At 48.4% G+C, this 15,620-nt stretch overlaps 1 protein-coding gene across 1 annotated transcript in view; it reads left to right on the top strand.

Moving 5' to 3' along the window:
* Nucleotides 1-14,601, top strand: part of LOC141747434 (syntaxin-binding protein 4-like) — a 50,080-nt gene extending 35,479 nt beyond the window's left edge. Inside the window, exons 12-22 of the mRNA XM_074597644.1 lie at nt 2,774-2,871; nt 5,283-5,379; nt 6,555-6,682; nt 7,252-7,344; nt 8,598-8,663; nt 8,751-8,939; nt 9,215-9,331; nt 10,579-10,628; nt 11,479-11,609; nt 12,961-13,018; nt 13,813-14,601. Coding sequence (XP_074453745.1) covers nt 2,774-2,871; nt 5,283-5,379; nt 6,555-6,682; nt 7,252-7,344; nt 8,598-8,663; nt 8,751-8,939; nt 9,215-9,331; nt 10,579-10,628; nt 11,479-11,609; nt 12,961-13,018; nt 13,813-13,918 — 1,133 coding nt within the window. The 3' untranslated portion in view covers nt 13,919-14,601. The remainder of the gene's footprint in view (nt 1-2,773; nt 2,872-5,282; nt 5,380-6,554; nt 6,683-7,251; nt 7,345-8,597; nt 8,664-8,750; nt 8,940-9,214; nt 9,332-10,578; nt 10,629-11,478; nt 11,610-12,960; nt 13,019-13,812) is intronic.
* The last annotated feature ends 1,019 nt before the right edge of the window (nt 14,602-15,620 follow it).

The raw sequence follows: 15,620 nt of genomic DNA, 5'->3' as shown, positions 1-15,620 counted from the left end.
TATGCGCCAGCGCTCTGCTCCCAGGGATGCTCTGTCTCACCTTGGGAAGCTCAGCAGGCTTCAGCCTTCACCTTCCATGCTCTGCAGAGACCCTGGGACAGGGACAGCCCTTGGGCTGTCCTCCCTGCCCCCAGCATCATAGAATCATAGAATGTGTTGGGTTGGAAGGGACCTCTAAAGGCCATCCAGTCCAACCCCCCTGCAGTCAGCAGGGACATCTTTAACGAGATCAGGTCGCTCAGAGGCTCATCAAGCTGGCCTTGAATGTCTCCAGGGATGGGGCCTCCACCACCTCTCTGGGCAACCTGTTCCAGTGTCTCACCACCCTCGTTGTAAATAATTTCTTCCTAATGTCTCATCTGAACCTGCCCTGCTCTAGTTTAAAACCATTGCCCCTCATCCTATCACTACATGCCCTTGCCAACAGCCCCTCCCCAGCTTTCCTGTAGGCCCCCTTTAGGGACTGGAAGGGGCTCGAAGGTCTCCCCGGAGCCTTCTCTTCTCCAGGCTGAACAACCCCAGCTCTCTCAGCCTGTCCTCACAGCAGAGGGGCTCCAGCCCTTTGATCATCCTCGTGGCCTCCTCTGGCCCCGCTCCAACAGGTCCATGTCCTTCTTGTGCTGAGGGCTCCAGAGCTGGACACAGTTCTCCAGGTGGGGTCTCATCAGAGCAGAGCAGAGGGGGACAATCACCTCTCTCGATCTGCTGGCCACAGTTCCTGCAGCCTTGATTTCAGGTAGGCTCTTAGGTGTCCACCAGTGACAGCCAGAGCTCCTGGTGATGGGGAGCAAAGCCCTGGGTCGCGTTGGCAATCCGGCAAATAGCAATGACCTAATCACTTCCTGACTTAGCCAGGGGATCTCATTACACGTGGGGTTTCTCTGTGTGAAATGCTGAGGAGGGTTTTGTGTCAGTGTTGTTATCCATGAAAACAGACAACTGACTTTGACTTTGAAAGAGCAGCGGCCAGACTTGGAGCCTGGGCTGGTGACTGCCTCTCTGCGGGTGCCTGATGGATGCCCCGGATATCTCCGTGTCCGGAGCCGACAGCAAAGCCACGGGGAGCTAATCCTGATTAGCCATGCGTCAAAGGGTAACAGCTCTGCCCTTGAACTTGGAGAGTAAAGTGTTGGTGGCCGATCCAGCAAACCCATTTATTGCCTCTTGCTGCTCCCCAGCTGCTGGTGTTAGCAGAGCGGATGAATGCGTGGATTAGGAGGATTATGCTTGTGCAGCACCTCCGCTGCTTCTCGCTGCCTTCTCCTTGCGCCTGGTCTCTGCCCCGACAGTTGAGGAGGATGCAGAGAGAAGTGCTGGAGAGGTTCAGGAGGAGGTGTTACTCGGCAAGACGGAGCTTCCCGGGATGTTAATCAGATCCCAGGCTGCCAAAAGAAATTACTCCTGGGGCAAACCCTGTGCCACTGGTGCGAGGGAGAACTTTGTCACTGAGCCGGACTGATGGCTTGAGAGTGGGCAGGGGCAGGCAGCTGGGCAGGCAGGCAGCAGCCCGGCACCTCTCTGGGGTCTGGCAGGGGAGCTCCTGAGTGGGTAACACCTTCTGCAGCCTTTTGCCCAGGGAATGTCACGGTTTCATGACAGGCTGAGAGAGCTGGGGGGGTTCAGCCTGAAGAAGAGAAGGCTCCAGGGAGACCTTCCAGCCCCTTCCAGTCCCTAAAGGGGCTCCAGGAAAGCTGGGGAGGGACTCCGGATCAGGGAGGGAGAGCCATGGGATGAGGGGGAATGGCTTAAAACTGGAAGAGGGGAGATTTAGGTGAGATATTGGGAAGAAATTCTTTGCTGTTGAGGGTGGTGAGCCCCTGGCCCAGGTTGCCCAGAGAAGCTGTGGCTGCCCCATCCCTGGAGGCGTTCAAGGCCAGGTTGGAGGGGGCTTGGAGCAACCTGGTGTGGTGGGAGGTGTCCCTGCCCAGGGGAAGGGGTGGCACTGGGTGGTCTTTAAGGTCCCTTCCAACCCAAGCCATTCCATGATTCCATGATTCTTATGGACAAGGGTTAATTGTAATGGAAAAGGTGGGGTTCCCTCCAGGTTGGAGAGGCACAAGGGGCAGGACATGGCAGCAGGGCTCGTGCTCCACTCCGTCCTGTTTCAGCTGCGAAGGCAGTGTCTGTAATGAGGAGCCAGCTGTCAGCAGCTGGTTCTTCTGATCCCATGACAGCTTTGCACCAGCAAAGCAGCTGCCGTTTCTGCTTCTGTCTCCCTCTGTGTCCGCCTCGCAATGCATGGGGTTCCTTCCACCCAGAAAACCTGCCTGCCCAACTGAGGGAAAAGGGTTCAAGGTTTTGCAGCCTTGGGGGGGGAAAAAGCCTTGCACCAGTGTTTTTCCACATCGTTTTTAATCCGTTGATTCCTTTTTCCGGGGGTGTTGTGAAAGCCAACGGTGCATTGTTTTGCTTAATTAGAGAAGACAAGACCCAGGCAGACTTTTATTTTTTTCACAGATCACCATAACTACAGACCCCAAGACTCCACAAAAATTTGTGATTGGAAATTTCCAAAGTGCTGTTTTTGCAGCCCTAGGTCCTTGGATGAAACATCCCATTTTAAGTCACGCAGAAGCCCAGTTTCAGTAAGGGTTTGCCCCAGTATCCAATCTTTTCAATGGTGGCCTAGTTCAGACTTCCAGAACTGGATTTAGTAAATCCAGGTGTTTGATTTTTGGCATTTCATGCAACGAGAGTTCTGAATTTTGCTTTGCGGGCACCTCTTTCCCCTACCCAAGTGCTCTTCCATTAACATTTACTTTTGGCTTTTCAGCACCTGCTTCGGCGTCTAATCACAAAGCAGCTTCAGGCACCAAACCAAAAGTAGCGCTGGATCCCCATGTCCGGCTCAAGGATGGGAAACTGGAACTGGTAAGTGGAACGGGTCCCTCTCCCCAGAGCCGGTCTCCTCTCGATCCTCTCCCAAGGTGCACTATGCAGAAAATATTCCGCTGGCGTGATATCTTCTTTCTTTCAGCTGCCACATTATTGGCAAACAAAATAAGCTTACGTGAATGGTCTCCTTGTACTGCTTTTCTGTGAAAAAACTGGTGAAGACCTTTCAGCTCTGATTCCTGCACTTGGGCATAGAGTACTTGGGCCAGGTACTAGCACGCTGGTCACTGTGTCACTTGTTTTTTGGAGAGACTAAAAAATGCACACCTGAATAGATATAGTCTAAGAGAATCAGCTTTCCTGTTCGCACAGAATTAAGCATTTGCAGAGAATAAATGCTCTGATCGACACAGACACCATCCTCTGCCGAACAGCCAGCCTAACTCCCCTTCACCTCTCCAGGAGGCTGACTGGGCTGTGCTGGGAACAGCAATAGCACAGGGGATGTGGAGTGCAGAGCCAGCCGCGGTGCTCAGAACATCGCTTTCCTGATTAGCCTCACACTGCTCACCTGCTACAATGAATTAATCTGATTTTTGAGACAGAGGCACAAGAGACAGCCACCAAACTTTATTTATTACCAGGAGTCTGGAATAAAAAATGGGTCTCAACTCTTCATTCGAGTTTGATGGAGGTTGGGTCCAGCCTCTGAAGTTAAAAAGGGAGAGGAGATGTAGTGAAACATCCCAATTGTGTCCGAAGGGGCATTGAAACACACCTTGGCTCATCTTGGCTAGTTCTCAATGCTTCAGGGAGCTCCAGAAGTCTCCTCCTGGCAGTTATGTCTCCCTCGGACGTAATGCCTTTGACTCAGGGCTGTAGGTGCAGGCAGTTGCCCTCCAAACCTTCTGGTGCTGCTGTCGCTGCTGGGGTGACCTGGGGCAGCCTGGTGTGGGTGAGGGAAGGCTGAAATTTGAGATACGTCACTGAGGATCCAGCCAGAACTGCTGCACTTTTCATCATTTTATGGAAACTATATTCCATGGGCACCATCAAAGGGCAGGGAGTGGAGCTGCCCATTTGCTCACCGAGACCCCGGTGAAGGGCAGAGTGCCCTTGAGGGGCCATACATGGTTTTGGCGTGTATTTTACACTCTTGGGTACTGTTGGATTTGGGGAGAAGAGCGTGGGAAGGCAGCCGCTTCTGCAGGGCCAGGGGACTCCAAGGAAAACCTGATGCAATGAGCATCTGCTGCCACCCGACGGCAGATCCAGCGCTCGCCCTTTGGCTGCTCTCGCCTCCCAGGAGGGCAGCACGCAAGCAGGAACTTTTCTTCTAAGCCTGCATAATTCTCCTAAAGCGGGATTTAGGATTGCTTTTTCGCAGCGACCTCTGCTCGTCATGGCTATAAAAGCAGCTCCTCTTTGGTGGGAGGAGCAGGGACGCTTGGTTTCCCCTTTTAAAAACCAGCATTATGAGCAGGTGGCTGCCATGGTGCCAGGGGCAGGACATGCAGACCAACCGGCACAACCTGATAAGGTTTTGGGGTGGCCCACACCAGGTGCCACCATCAGCACCCCAAAGCCCAGGAGCCTGAAGCACCGCCTTGCGCAGGGGTGGTGGGCAGAGGAGCAGGAGGTGGGACCCAAACGGGCCTCCTAGGCAGGACAAGAGAGCGGACAAGGTCCCATGGGTGCTTGCAGGTGATGGAAATGTGAGCAAGGACTCATCTCCAGCTCTTTTTCCAGAGGACCATGCGGGAGGTGCTGTAGATGCATGAGCAGGAGCCACGGGTGCAGCCTGGGACAGGCAAGTGGTTAACTCAGGCTCTTTCCCAGAGTCTGCTGAGTTTGACTTTGTCTTTTAAAAGCTCTTACTTGCTGCCGCCAGCAGCAGAGTGGGGTTTGCACAGGTTTATCTGCTTTTGCGTGGTGCCCTGGGGTTGAATTGATAAATATCAGTAGAAGACAGGGCACCAGGCATAATGAGAGAGCAAAAGGTGCAATGAAGAAGCAAAATGTTTGAATGTCTCCTGTTGCCATGGGAAATACTCCGTGAACAGCTTTTAACATCTCGGTTCCAAACACAATTCCTGGGCAGTAAAAGAAAGAGGAGATGCTGAGCTCTTGGCAGCTGGGCCTTGCTTCAGCTACACCGGCTTTTCATAAAGCTCCTGACAGTTTGTCATAGCTGCAAATCTGTTTGCAGTCTGTATAAAATGTTCTCGGCAGGATGTGAACATGTCCCTGACTTCAGGAACAGGCATTTCTGTACGCGTGTAGGAAAGGAAAGACTAGAAATCCAGCCCAAGCCTGCTCCTGTGGGAGATGCTGCCTGGAGAGCCCCTTCCAGGAGAAACCCAGCACCAACTGTCTTCCCAGCACCTACTTCAAAGAGTTGCTTTTCCAGTATTTTTCTTTTTAAAGGCTCATTGTTTCTGCTCAAGGTTCTGCAGTATCTTGGTCTGGATGTGACTGATGAGAAGAAGAGGCAGTTACGGCAAAGCTTGACCACAGACTCGCAGGGGACGGTGGCCTACGGAGGTGAGCAGGCATCTCTGCACATGATAGGCTCTTTCATTTTTGCATAGCTTTGCTGAAGGCTAGGAAAGGAGGGAGGCATCTACTGAAAGGTGGCAGGTAAGACATCTGCCTGGGTATTGATGTAGCCTCAAAACAGCTAAGAAAAGTCACAAATACAATTATGTATGGTAGAAGCATACGTAAAATGAAAATACAAGAAAGTTGCTGCGAGGGCTAACTTTCCTTCACCCCCAGCTTGCCAAGAAAGAGCTGGCCAGAGGACACACAGAAAATAAAAGCCTGCTCTGCTTTCTGCGACCTGACAGGGTATATCTGGCCCACAGGGTCTGCTCTCCAGAGATTTTTTTCCCCCAAATTCAAAGCCATCGGCAATGTCCCCACCAGCAGCAATGTCCCCACCAGACAGAACAGGCTTGCAAAGCACGACACCTCTTGGAGGGATGTTTTTGTGCAGAGTGAGCGATGGGATACAGAACCATGCGCCTCTCCTAAGGGTGACCGGCTTTGTAGTTTGTGGCAACAGAAATAAGGATGATTAGGGGTATTTGGCGAATGTGCTGGCACCAAAGATGCTGTTCTTGTGGTAAAGGCTCCAGTTCCTGCTGCAGCCCCAGGTGAGGACTGGGGGGGTGGGACCCGGTGCTGCCTCCCCTCCCCTGCACCGGCTCCTGTCTGTCCCACGTGGCCCCTCACACTGTGCTTTCCCCAATATCCGAAAGCAAAACAAACCTGGATTTTTCAGGTTTGTTAATTTAACTCCTTTTCTAAGTGCTGATGTCATTGAGTTGTTCCTTGTTTAAATCAGCCACATGAGAAATGCCAGCAGACAGGCAGGTGCCTTTTGTCAGAGAAATGTGGGTTTGGCTTAAAATTTTAAAACTCTGAGAACCACAACTGGGAAAACTCTGCTGTGAAAATATCTCGGGTTTTTTTGTTTTCTAAAAGTTTAATTTTTTTCAATTGGATAAGAAACTAGAGTCTGGGAAAGGTTGTCAATGACTTATTTAAGCTTGATGGGATTGCTGAAAAACCCAGGAGTGTTAGAGAAGGCTGTCTGGCATTTCTAAACCCGCTCTGCTTGGCAGTCAGTGGATGTCGCCAAAGTCGGTGGCACTTTCTCCTTATGCACGGCAGTTTCCTCTTTTAGCCCGGTAAAAACTAATTCTTTCTCACAGATCTTCTCCAAGCGCTCAGGGATGTGATGCAGGAGGAGCTGCAGGAGGCTGGTCTGGATTCCAGCTCCATGCTCTTCACGCAGCACGAAGTGGCCAGTTTGCTGGATACGTCGGCTTTTCACTCGCCGGTCAGTCCAATGCTCTTTTACATTGAATCCATGGATTTTCTACGTGAAATCTGTGAAATTCTGAGATGGGAAAAGCTCAATTACCATTTTCTGGTTGTTCTACAATTATAAAGAAAAGTCAGAACTATGCATTAATCATTTCGATTATAGGAAATTATATAAAAGACCTCAGACTTCTCATTTTCAATAAGGAAATAACAGTATCTATGGGATGATAAGAAGGAAGTGGCCTGACAGTGATGCAGAAGGAAAATTGACCATAATTAATATATTCAAACTAATTTTACCTGCTTCAAAAATGAAAAATCACTGTAGCACAGCTATGCCAGCTATGTCAGGGAGCAGAGATCCCACAGATCCCAATCCTGTGGGATGGAAATAAAAAAAACCTGCAGTTGAATTATTTAACGTGCCTTTTGATCTGTCGCATAAAAATGCAGACTCCTTTTCAAAGTGATTTTGATTCATCGTTATTCTGGTTTTGGAAAATAATATCCCTGCCGTTATAGCCCCATGCTTTTGGTAAAGCATGAGCGGTGCGTGATGCTGTCTGTCCCTCTGCCTTGCAGACCTTCGACTCTCTCAGCTGTAATGGCAATGAGGAGCTGGAGCAGCTGCAGCTGGAAATGGTGGTTCTGCGGCAAGAAGTCCGACGGCTAAAGGTGGAGCATCTTGTCTGGGCAGATTTCTTGGCTGGTGCCTTCTGCTGTAGCTCACTGTAGTCATAGGCGAGGGTAATGGTGTAGCCAGTCCCTCTGAAGAAGTCAACAGTTTGGATTCTGCGTGTTCCAATTAATGGATGGAAGGCAGCCCTGAGGAGAAGGACTTGGGGGTGCTGGTGGATGAGAAGCTCAACACGAGCTGGCGATGTGCGCTGGCAGCCCAGAACCCCCCCGCAGCCTGGGCTGCATCCCCAGCAGCGTGGGCAGCAGGGTGAGGGGGGGGATTCTGCCCCTCTGCTCTGCTCTGGGAGACCCCCCTGCAGTGCTGCCTCCAGCTCTGGGGCACCAACAGCAGAAGGACACGGAGCTGTTGGAGCGGGGCCAGAGGAGGCCCCGGAGATGCTGGGAGGGCTGGAGCCCCTCTGCTGTGAGGACAGGCTGAGAGAGCTGGGGGGGTTCAGCCTGGAGAAGAGAAGGCTCCGGGGAGACCTTATAGCAGCCTTTCAGTACTTAAAGGGGGCTTATAAGAAAGATGGGGACAAACTTTGTAGTAGGATCTGTTGTGATAAGACAAGGGGTAATGGCTCTAAACTGAAAGAGGGGAGATTGAGATGAGATATCGAGAAGAAATTCTTTGCTGTGTGGGTGGGTGAGCCCCTGGCCCAGGTTGCCTAGAGAAGCTGTGGCTGCCCCATCCCTGGAGGTGTTCAAGGGCAGGTTGGAGGGGGCTTGGAGCAACGTGGTGTGGTGGGAGGTGTCCCTGCCCAGGGCAGGGGGTGGCACTGGATGTTCTTTAAGGTCCCTTCCAACGTAAACCATTCTATGATTCCTTGTTATAAAGGCAACTCTCACCCTCTGCTCTCCACAATTGCCTCCTCCTCACTCTCAACCTCAAATGAAAACTTATTTGTGATGAAAGTATGCAGTCCCTTTTTAGCAGTGCCTAAATATAGTTAAAAATACAAAAACGGTCTCACACATAAGTCAAGTCTATGAATAACAGGAGCATCGCCTCTCCTCCCATCCTGACCGTACTGCAGATCTCGAGCGTGGCTGTTAGCACCATGGCAGTGTCCAGGTGGATTACTGCAGGCATGCAGGTCGCAGCCCAAAAAGCACTGTGGTGGGGGAGAGTGTGCACAACTGCTTCTGTAAAGTATTATTCCTGTGGGTAGGGGCTACAAGACCTGGGTATCTTCTAGAGAATGTTGTATTGTTTTTTGTTTCTAATCCAGTGACAATATTTTCCCTAGTCTCTCCTGAAAGAGGTGGAGAACAGCAAGAAGTCAATGGAAGATGAGCTTCAGAGACTGAACCAGGTTAGAGCAAAGATTGCTGGGGGCCTTGGGGTGGTTTTGGTGGTTGGTGGCTGAGGGGGATTGACCAGAACTTCTCGCTGTTTCCAGAAAGCCCTGGGCTTCCTCTCTGAGAACCGGACGCTGCACAGCAAGCTGCAGATGGCGGAGGTCGTGCAGAGACAGGCTCACAGCGCAGAGCAGGACTACGAGGAAGTGATCCACTTGCTGGAAGCTGAAATTGCAGAACTGAAGATGCAGTTGGCGGGGAAGAAAGCAAAACACGTCTCTGACATAGAGGTAATGCAAGCCCTCAGCCTGGGAAAAAAACCACAACCCTCCTGACTCTTTTTCTGTTGGTTCCCCTCCTTCTGTTTATAAAGGAGACAATGAACGTAGCACATACATCATTTGTTGTACATGACCACAAGGCCAGGTCTCTGTATAATTTCCACTGTCCATTCCAAAAGGACGGTGGTTTTCTGTTTGTAGCCAATGTTATAAGTTGGTGTTTCCAAAAACCAAAGTTGGCGAGTCATCATCACCTTTCTCTTTTTGCCCTGTTCCCGTCTCAGGAGGACATCCTGGAACTGAAAAGACAGTTGTCCCTGGCTGACGGCCAGCTACGAAAATCAGAAGTCTCACGGAAGCGCCTGGAGATCTGCAATAGGAAACTGCTCCTGTTTGTGCAGGTGAAGTGCTGAACCGCTCCCGCTGCTGGTGGTGGCATCACTGTGGCCTCTTCCCTTAAGGGTGATTTTGCAAGTCCAAATAACTTCCTGCTCCATAAGCAAGAGATTTATTTTTTTATTATTCTATCTCATCCTAAAAAGGCACTGTCTGTTGGTTACGAAACTAGGGAATGAACTCATATATACTCACATACCTGTCTGCTATGTAAACACCGTGGGGCAGGTTTTGCCTGGTGGCTCTGCTGTTCCCGAGTCACCGGTCCCCGCTGGTTGAGGCTGCTCCAGGAACTCCGCTGTCGAAATCGTGTCTTTTAACCTTCCCTTTGTATAACTGGCGGTTGCTTCTCTGCACAAAAAATGTGAACTCGAAGAGCGGTTTTGCTCTTCCAGGGCTTTTTCCCCCCACCAAGATTTCCTGCAAAATCAGACGCATAATTGCTTTAGTCTTTTAATTGACTGTTCTTCTACTTCACTACTAGTATCAAGCTATACACTTCACTACAAGTATACAAGCTTGTATAATTAGTAAACTGATCAGCATGGGATTACTAGTGTTCAATATACCTGCTACAGCTACTAGTAGCCCATCCCAAGAGCTCTTGAAATCAGTAGGAAACAGTGAAGCGAAAGGAAGCGTCGATGCCGTGTCCTCTGCTTCAGAGAAGGAAGAATTAAAATGCCTCTTGACCTGCAGCACTACGTGCTGCTGCCTGTGCGGTTTGGGGTTGGACTTTGAAAATGGATTTGACTTGGCCCCAGGGTCAAACATCACAGGATTTTGACCACTGGAGCAAAATATCTTCCTTTTTTTATACATCCCTCAGTAGTGCTTGAGAATTCACTAAGCGTGTGTGGTAATGAGAGCTTACGCGTGCAGGTACAATCCAGAGACCAGGGACTGCTAGTAGCGACGATCAAGGCTCGCCGCTGAAACGTAGCCTGCAAAATTGCTCTTTGGAAGAGTATTTTTATGTTGCATTTCATATAGTTTAATGTTGGTATTAAAAGGCATAATTTAGATGTGTTTGTATATTTGCATAGGCTGTGAATGTTGCTTGAGTTGCAAAAGGCCTTGAGATATTCGCTTCAAGGGCAATGAATAAGCAGAAGCTGATTACTGTCATATTAAATCTGATCAGCAGGAAAAACCCATGGGGTTTGTTCACAGGAATTATTCATTCCTACAAGTTTAAACCCTTTTTTTTTTTCTTTTTTTTCTTTTTTTTTTTTTTTTGACTGCATGGCAGAACGTCCACAAGGTCCTGAGTGCACCCAGTCATTTTCCAGATGAGAAAAGGTAGGAGATGGCTTCTGGGAATCTTGAACAGGAACGTGAAACGTCCTTTTCTAACCTTTCTCAGGGGAAGGTGATTCACACATAACTTACTTACCCAGAGTTTCTAAACATCCTGTCGCTTTGGAAGGGAGACCTTTGTGGAAAGACGATCTGGAGGCTGCTGGTGGATTTGTACTCGAGGGGGTTGGCCTCCATCCAGGCTTTTTTGGGGAGGTGGGGAGGTGAAACAGTCCTCTGGTTAAGTTGCTCTTGTTAGCAGAGAGCCTAAGCAGGTTGTTTCAAAGAAGCAGAGTTTTGACCCACCTGTTTTTCCCAATGTACGTCAGTTTTTGACTTTAGGACTGTGTCCTTTCTTTATTAGCAGTTACAGAAACTGGTAAAGTGTAAGCAAAGAGCTAGCATGACTCTCAACTGCATGAATGGTTGCAGAAATGGAGTTCAGGCTTCTGGACTCCCCTTCAACCTGAACCTGTCTTCTATCACTTGGAAAAAAAATGTCATGTGTGTTTTAATTGATAAAATCATTGTCCCATTGATAATGATTATCCCCTTTAAAAAAGATGGTTTTCAAGAATGATTGAAAACAATTTTTAAGTTTCCAAGATGGTTACTTTCATATAACGAAGGAAAAACTATTTTTGAGAAATTCTAAGAAATGCATTGCTATCTGTCTATAACACAATGATGTAAGTGTGTCTAAAAGCGAGTCTCCTGGGCTGCTGAGTGACCGAGATGCAATTTCCCCTGAATACCCATAATTTATATAGAACACCCTTCATGAGAGGCTGGCCAGGATTTTCAATGACCATTCTATGATAGAAGTATTGATGGCACTTTCCATATTTATAAGAGTCAACAGTGAAACAGAAGAGGATAAAACAGACGCAGTCTCAGATACATCTCTTCCATCTTCAGATCTTGTTGACCTTTTGCTATCAGAAGCTAAAGAACTGTTAGCGCCAATCCTCTCCAACAAGGACGGTAAGAACTAAATTAACTGGAGAAACCTGAATCCAAACAAGTCTCAAGGATGTCTGTTAGTGTTATTTACGGTTTCCACCACCTTATGTATTTTTTGCCATACCTGTTAAGCCTCCCATACATGTACCTGATTCCCTCATGCTAACTGAGATGTAATTGCCCTCCGTGTATCCATGTGAACCATCTCTGAATCTGAAATGCAGACTCGCAGTGTAAGGAATCAAAGGGTGTGACTCGTGCCCAGGGCCAGAGGAAAGGCATTTATCCAGGGGAAAGAAAACCCAACAGGCAGGAGGATGTTTTCACAGAATTGTAGAAATGCTGCCTGAAAGGGACTGCTGGAGATGCGGAGTCAAATCTTCTGCTCCAGGTGGGACCATCACGCCAGATGAGACCCGCAGTGGGTTTAGCCAGCTGTGCTTTCAGCCTCCAAGGACAGAAATCCGCAGCCTCTCTGGATAATGTGCTCCTGAGCTGCATTATGCTCTGTGAAAAAAGATTTTCCCAGCATCTAGTCTGAACTCCCCCAGGTGCAATCTGTGGCCACTGCCCCCAGTTATATTGTCTGCCACTGCCAAGAACAGCTTGGCTCCAACATCTTTGTAATTGCCCTTGAAGTAGGAGTGGGTGCTGCAAGATTGCCTCTCAGCCTCCTCTTTGCCAGGCTAAACAAGCCCAGCTCCCTCAGCCTTCCCCAGCCTCTCCTTGCGGGTTATGAGCCCTAGGGCTGCCTTTGCTGGACCCCATCCAGTTTCTTAATAGCTTTGAACCAGGGATCCAAACCTTCCTTACGCCATCCAGGTATGACGACAGCAATGCTGAGCAGAGGCGAACAGTAATCTCCTTGTTTCCTCGGGGTACAAATCAGCCTAGTCTTCCTTCCACTCACACGTCTGTGGATGGGAGAAAATCAGAGAAGAGACACCTAGCTCCATGGGAGTCTGAATGAACTTTCCCAGCCTGGGACTCTCTTAGTCCATGAGCCATAAACATTTGTTGGTAGCAGATATTTGACCAAGCTTGTCTCTTTCCATGCAAAAGGAGAGTTTCAGATCTCCTCCATGTCACGATTAGGTGAGCATACAGCCCCAAATAGGTGCCCAGCCTTTGCTCTTTGACGCTATTCACCAACCAAACGTGGCCATGGTCCAGCATTGTCTTTGTCTCAAAGCCCAAGACACAAGGGAAATAATTGCAGCCTTTAAGGAGCACATCTGATATATGAGCTTGTCAGCATTTTCAGAGCTCCTGCATCATTTAAATGTGCATTATCATAATGTAGCAGTGCTACTTGCATTGGGCATGTTTTCTAACCTTCCACTTATGCTTGGTTGTGTGCTTACATTTGCAGCTTTACCGTGTGACAGGGACCAGTGCCTGCCTGCTGAAGGAATCCCAAATTACAAGGAGTAGGTGTCAAAACTGCCGTGGTCTGTAATTTTGACAATACACATACTAAAAATTCCTGTTTGTTTTGTTGGGGTATTTTTAATCAAAATTTTTTCTTGACGACTTTTAACCAGAAAACCTAGTAGAGGTCTCCAGATGGCCATGTCAGAGAAATACGTCCCTTCCTAGACAGCAAGAGACTTCCCGCCCCGCACAGTGAAGCACGGTGTGAATTCCTGGATCTCTCTTGATTTCTAAAATGCTCATTTTCCCTCAGGCCAGCTGGGAATTTACAGTTCTATGGCTTGTCTAGCTGGCATTTTTATAGACCACTGTGAGCTCTGAGTAAGGGAAAAAGCATCACTAATGTGTTAATCTTTTATGTTGTGATATCAAAATGGTGTGAAGTCCCAGCCAAGGAGAGCAGGACATCATGGCTTTGGATCTTCAGTATCTTAAGAATTTCCCTAAAACCTCTTAAATGGCTTATATTTGACAGAGCCTTGTCCTAAAGATATCTGCTGAAAGGGCACTTTGAGACTTAAAAGTCTACGACCACTGTCTTAGCTGATCACCTTAACTCAACCTGTAGATCTGCCAGCACAGTTTTTTAGTTGGGTACAAAGTAGAGATTTGCAAACCATGACTTCAAGGTTATGAAAAGCATTTTCAGAAAAAACAGATGGATGGTACAATCCACTAGCCATGCAAGAGCCATGGCCTCCTTTTTTCTTTTGTAAATAACCACTGTTGTCTTCATGTTACCACCCATGTCCTTCTCCCAAACTACGTAAAACATATCTCTTGTTTTCAGCCATCTTCATCAGAAGACCACGTGGCCCCCTCCTCCAAGCCAGAGCAAGAGTGAACAACCCCAGCCACCAAGTCCAACCAACGAACTGCCTAAGAAGCCAACATAAATCCCTCATGGCTTGCTCGTGCTCCAAACTGGGACTGTCCATAATGCAGCTTCTGCTGCGCTGGGCGACGGGAAGGACACGCCATGGGTGCTTCAGCTTCCAGGCAAACCAGACTAAGAAACGAGCTTTCTACCATGAGACTAATTCTTCCTAACTACCCAAGACTTTTTCAGCGACCTCCCCTGCGCGTCTACCTCTGAGTAGGCTATTTGCTCACAGTTTTGCAGCTTTATAGGAAAAATCTTCTCAAGAGGCTACAAGGGCCTGGATTTCACTGGCAGCCTTTTAGAGCTTGTATTTCTGGGTAGTAGGAGGAGCATGAACTTACCCAAGAGACTCAGGGGTCTCCAACAGATTCCTTCTGGTATTCCATATGAAAAACCAAAGTACATTTAGCGACTGTAATCAAAGCAGCCTACTCCGTAGCATCCTAGCTGTCTTGGGATAGGTACTTCTCTTTTTATTCTTTTTGAATAGCTTATCCCAGCTGCAATGCTTGAAATGGAAAGCACTGTCTCTTGGAGAAAGGGCCAGCCGTATGCTACCGGTGAGGATGTATTGCTGGACACCGAGCACTCCCTGGAACGCGAGAGAGGACATAGTGAACATATTTCAATAAAGCCCCGCAGTGTCACTTGGAAATTAGATACGCATGATGCAAGAGTGTGTGTGGTTAGCAGTGAAGGGGGTAGAGATCCGAGATGAACACAAGGTCTGGAAAATAAAATGGAATCACTGCTCACAAGGCATTTGCTTTCTGGGTTATGATCGCGGTTGCTGAGCTCAGCGTCTCTGAGACAAATACCCTGCCTGCCTGGGTCTGGTTTTTCCTCCCTCTTATTTTGGCAGCTAGTAGCAAGATGCATTGAGAAGTTGCAGGAAAATGGGGTGCGTTCTGGCTTTTACACAGAATTGTTACAGTTACTTCAAATCGCCTTTGTGGGGGCTCAAAGCATGTGGATCCTTTATAGCCTAAAATAAAGGCTTAGGAAAAATCATGACCCCTCACCCTCTACTGTACTCAAAGATATCACTGCACTGCGAAAACAGGAACTGTGTGGTGGAACTTCACATAAATAACCAGTCTGAAATTTTGGTTAAACTTCATTTCATAGCTCGGGGTAAATTAAATCTTTTCAATGCACGCCTCAGAATAAGGCATGCATTAAAATAAATCAGGGATGACTTTTAAAATAAATTAAAGGACTTCTTTTAAAAGGAAACATTATTCTTTGGACCACCCACAAGGAATACTCCCAGGAAGGAGATACTTTCAAAAAATATTAATATTGGGATACTCTGTGGTTAATAGCTTGTTCCCCAGTGCTCTCTGTTTCCATGGAATGACAGTAAATACTGGTGTTACTTGTGGGTTTAGCCCTATGGCTTTGTCCTCATCTTGTGGGTTCTACAGACAGGACAAAGCTGCAAGAAGACAGGTAAGAGGTGCACAGAGCTAAATCCAGTCTCACCAGTTTGGTCTACCCTGTCTCTGGAAAAACCTCTCCCGTTCCCCTGGGGTTAGTGTGGCAGATACCAACCTGCTCCTAGCCGTGTGTCTTCCAAAGTGTTTGGCCGAAGGTTGCACCCTCGGGAGATGGCTCCAGCCACTGCTCGCCACACTTGCCAGAGACCAGTAGAAACAAGATTTTGGGAAGTAGCAGGTCTTCAGCTCTACCGTGTCATCACATATACCCAACAG

Source organism: Larus michahellis, chromosome 8, assembly GCF_964199755.1.
Source record: "Larus michahellis chromosome 8, bLarMic1.1, whole genome shotgun sequence".
NCBI classification, from domain to species: domain Eukaryota; kingdom Metazoa; phylum Chordata; class Aves; order Charadriiformes; family Laridae; genus Larus; species Larus michahellis.
This window is presented reverse-complemented; position numbering and strand designations above follow the sequence as displayed.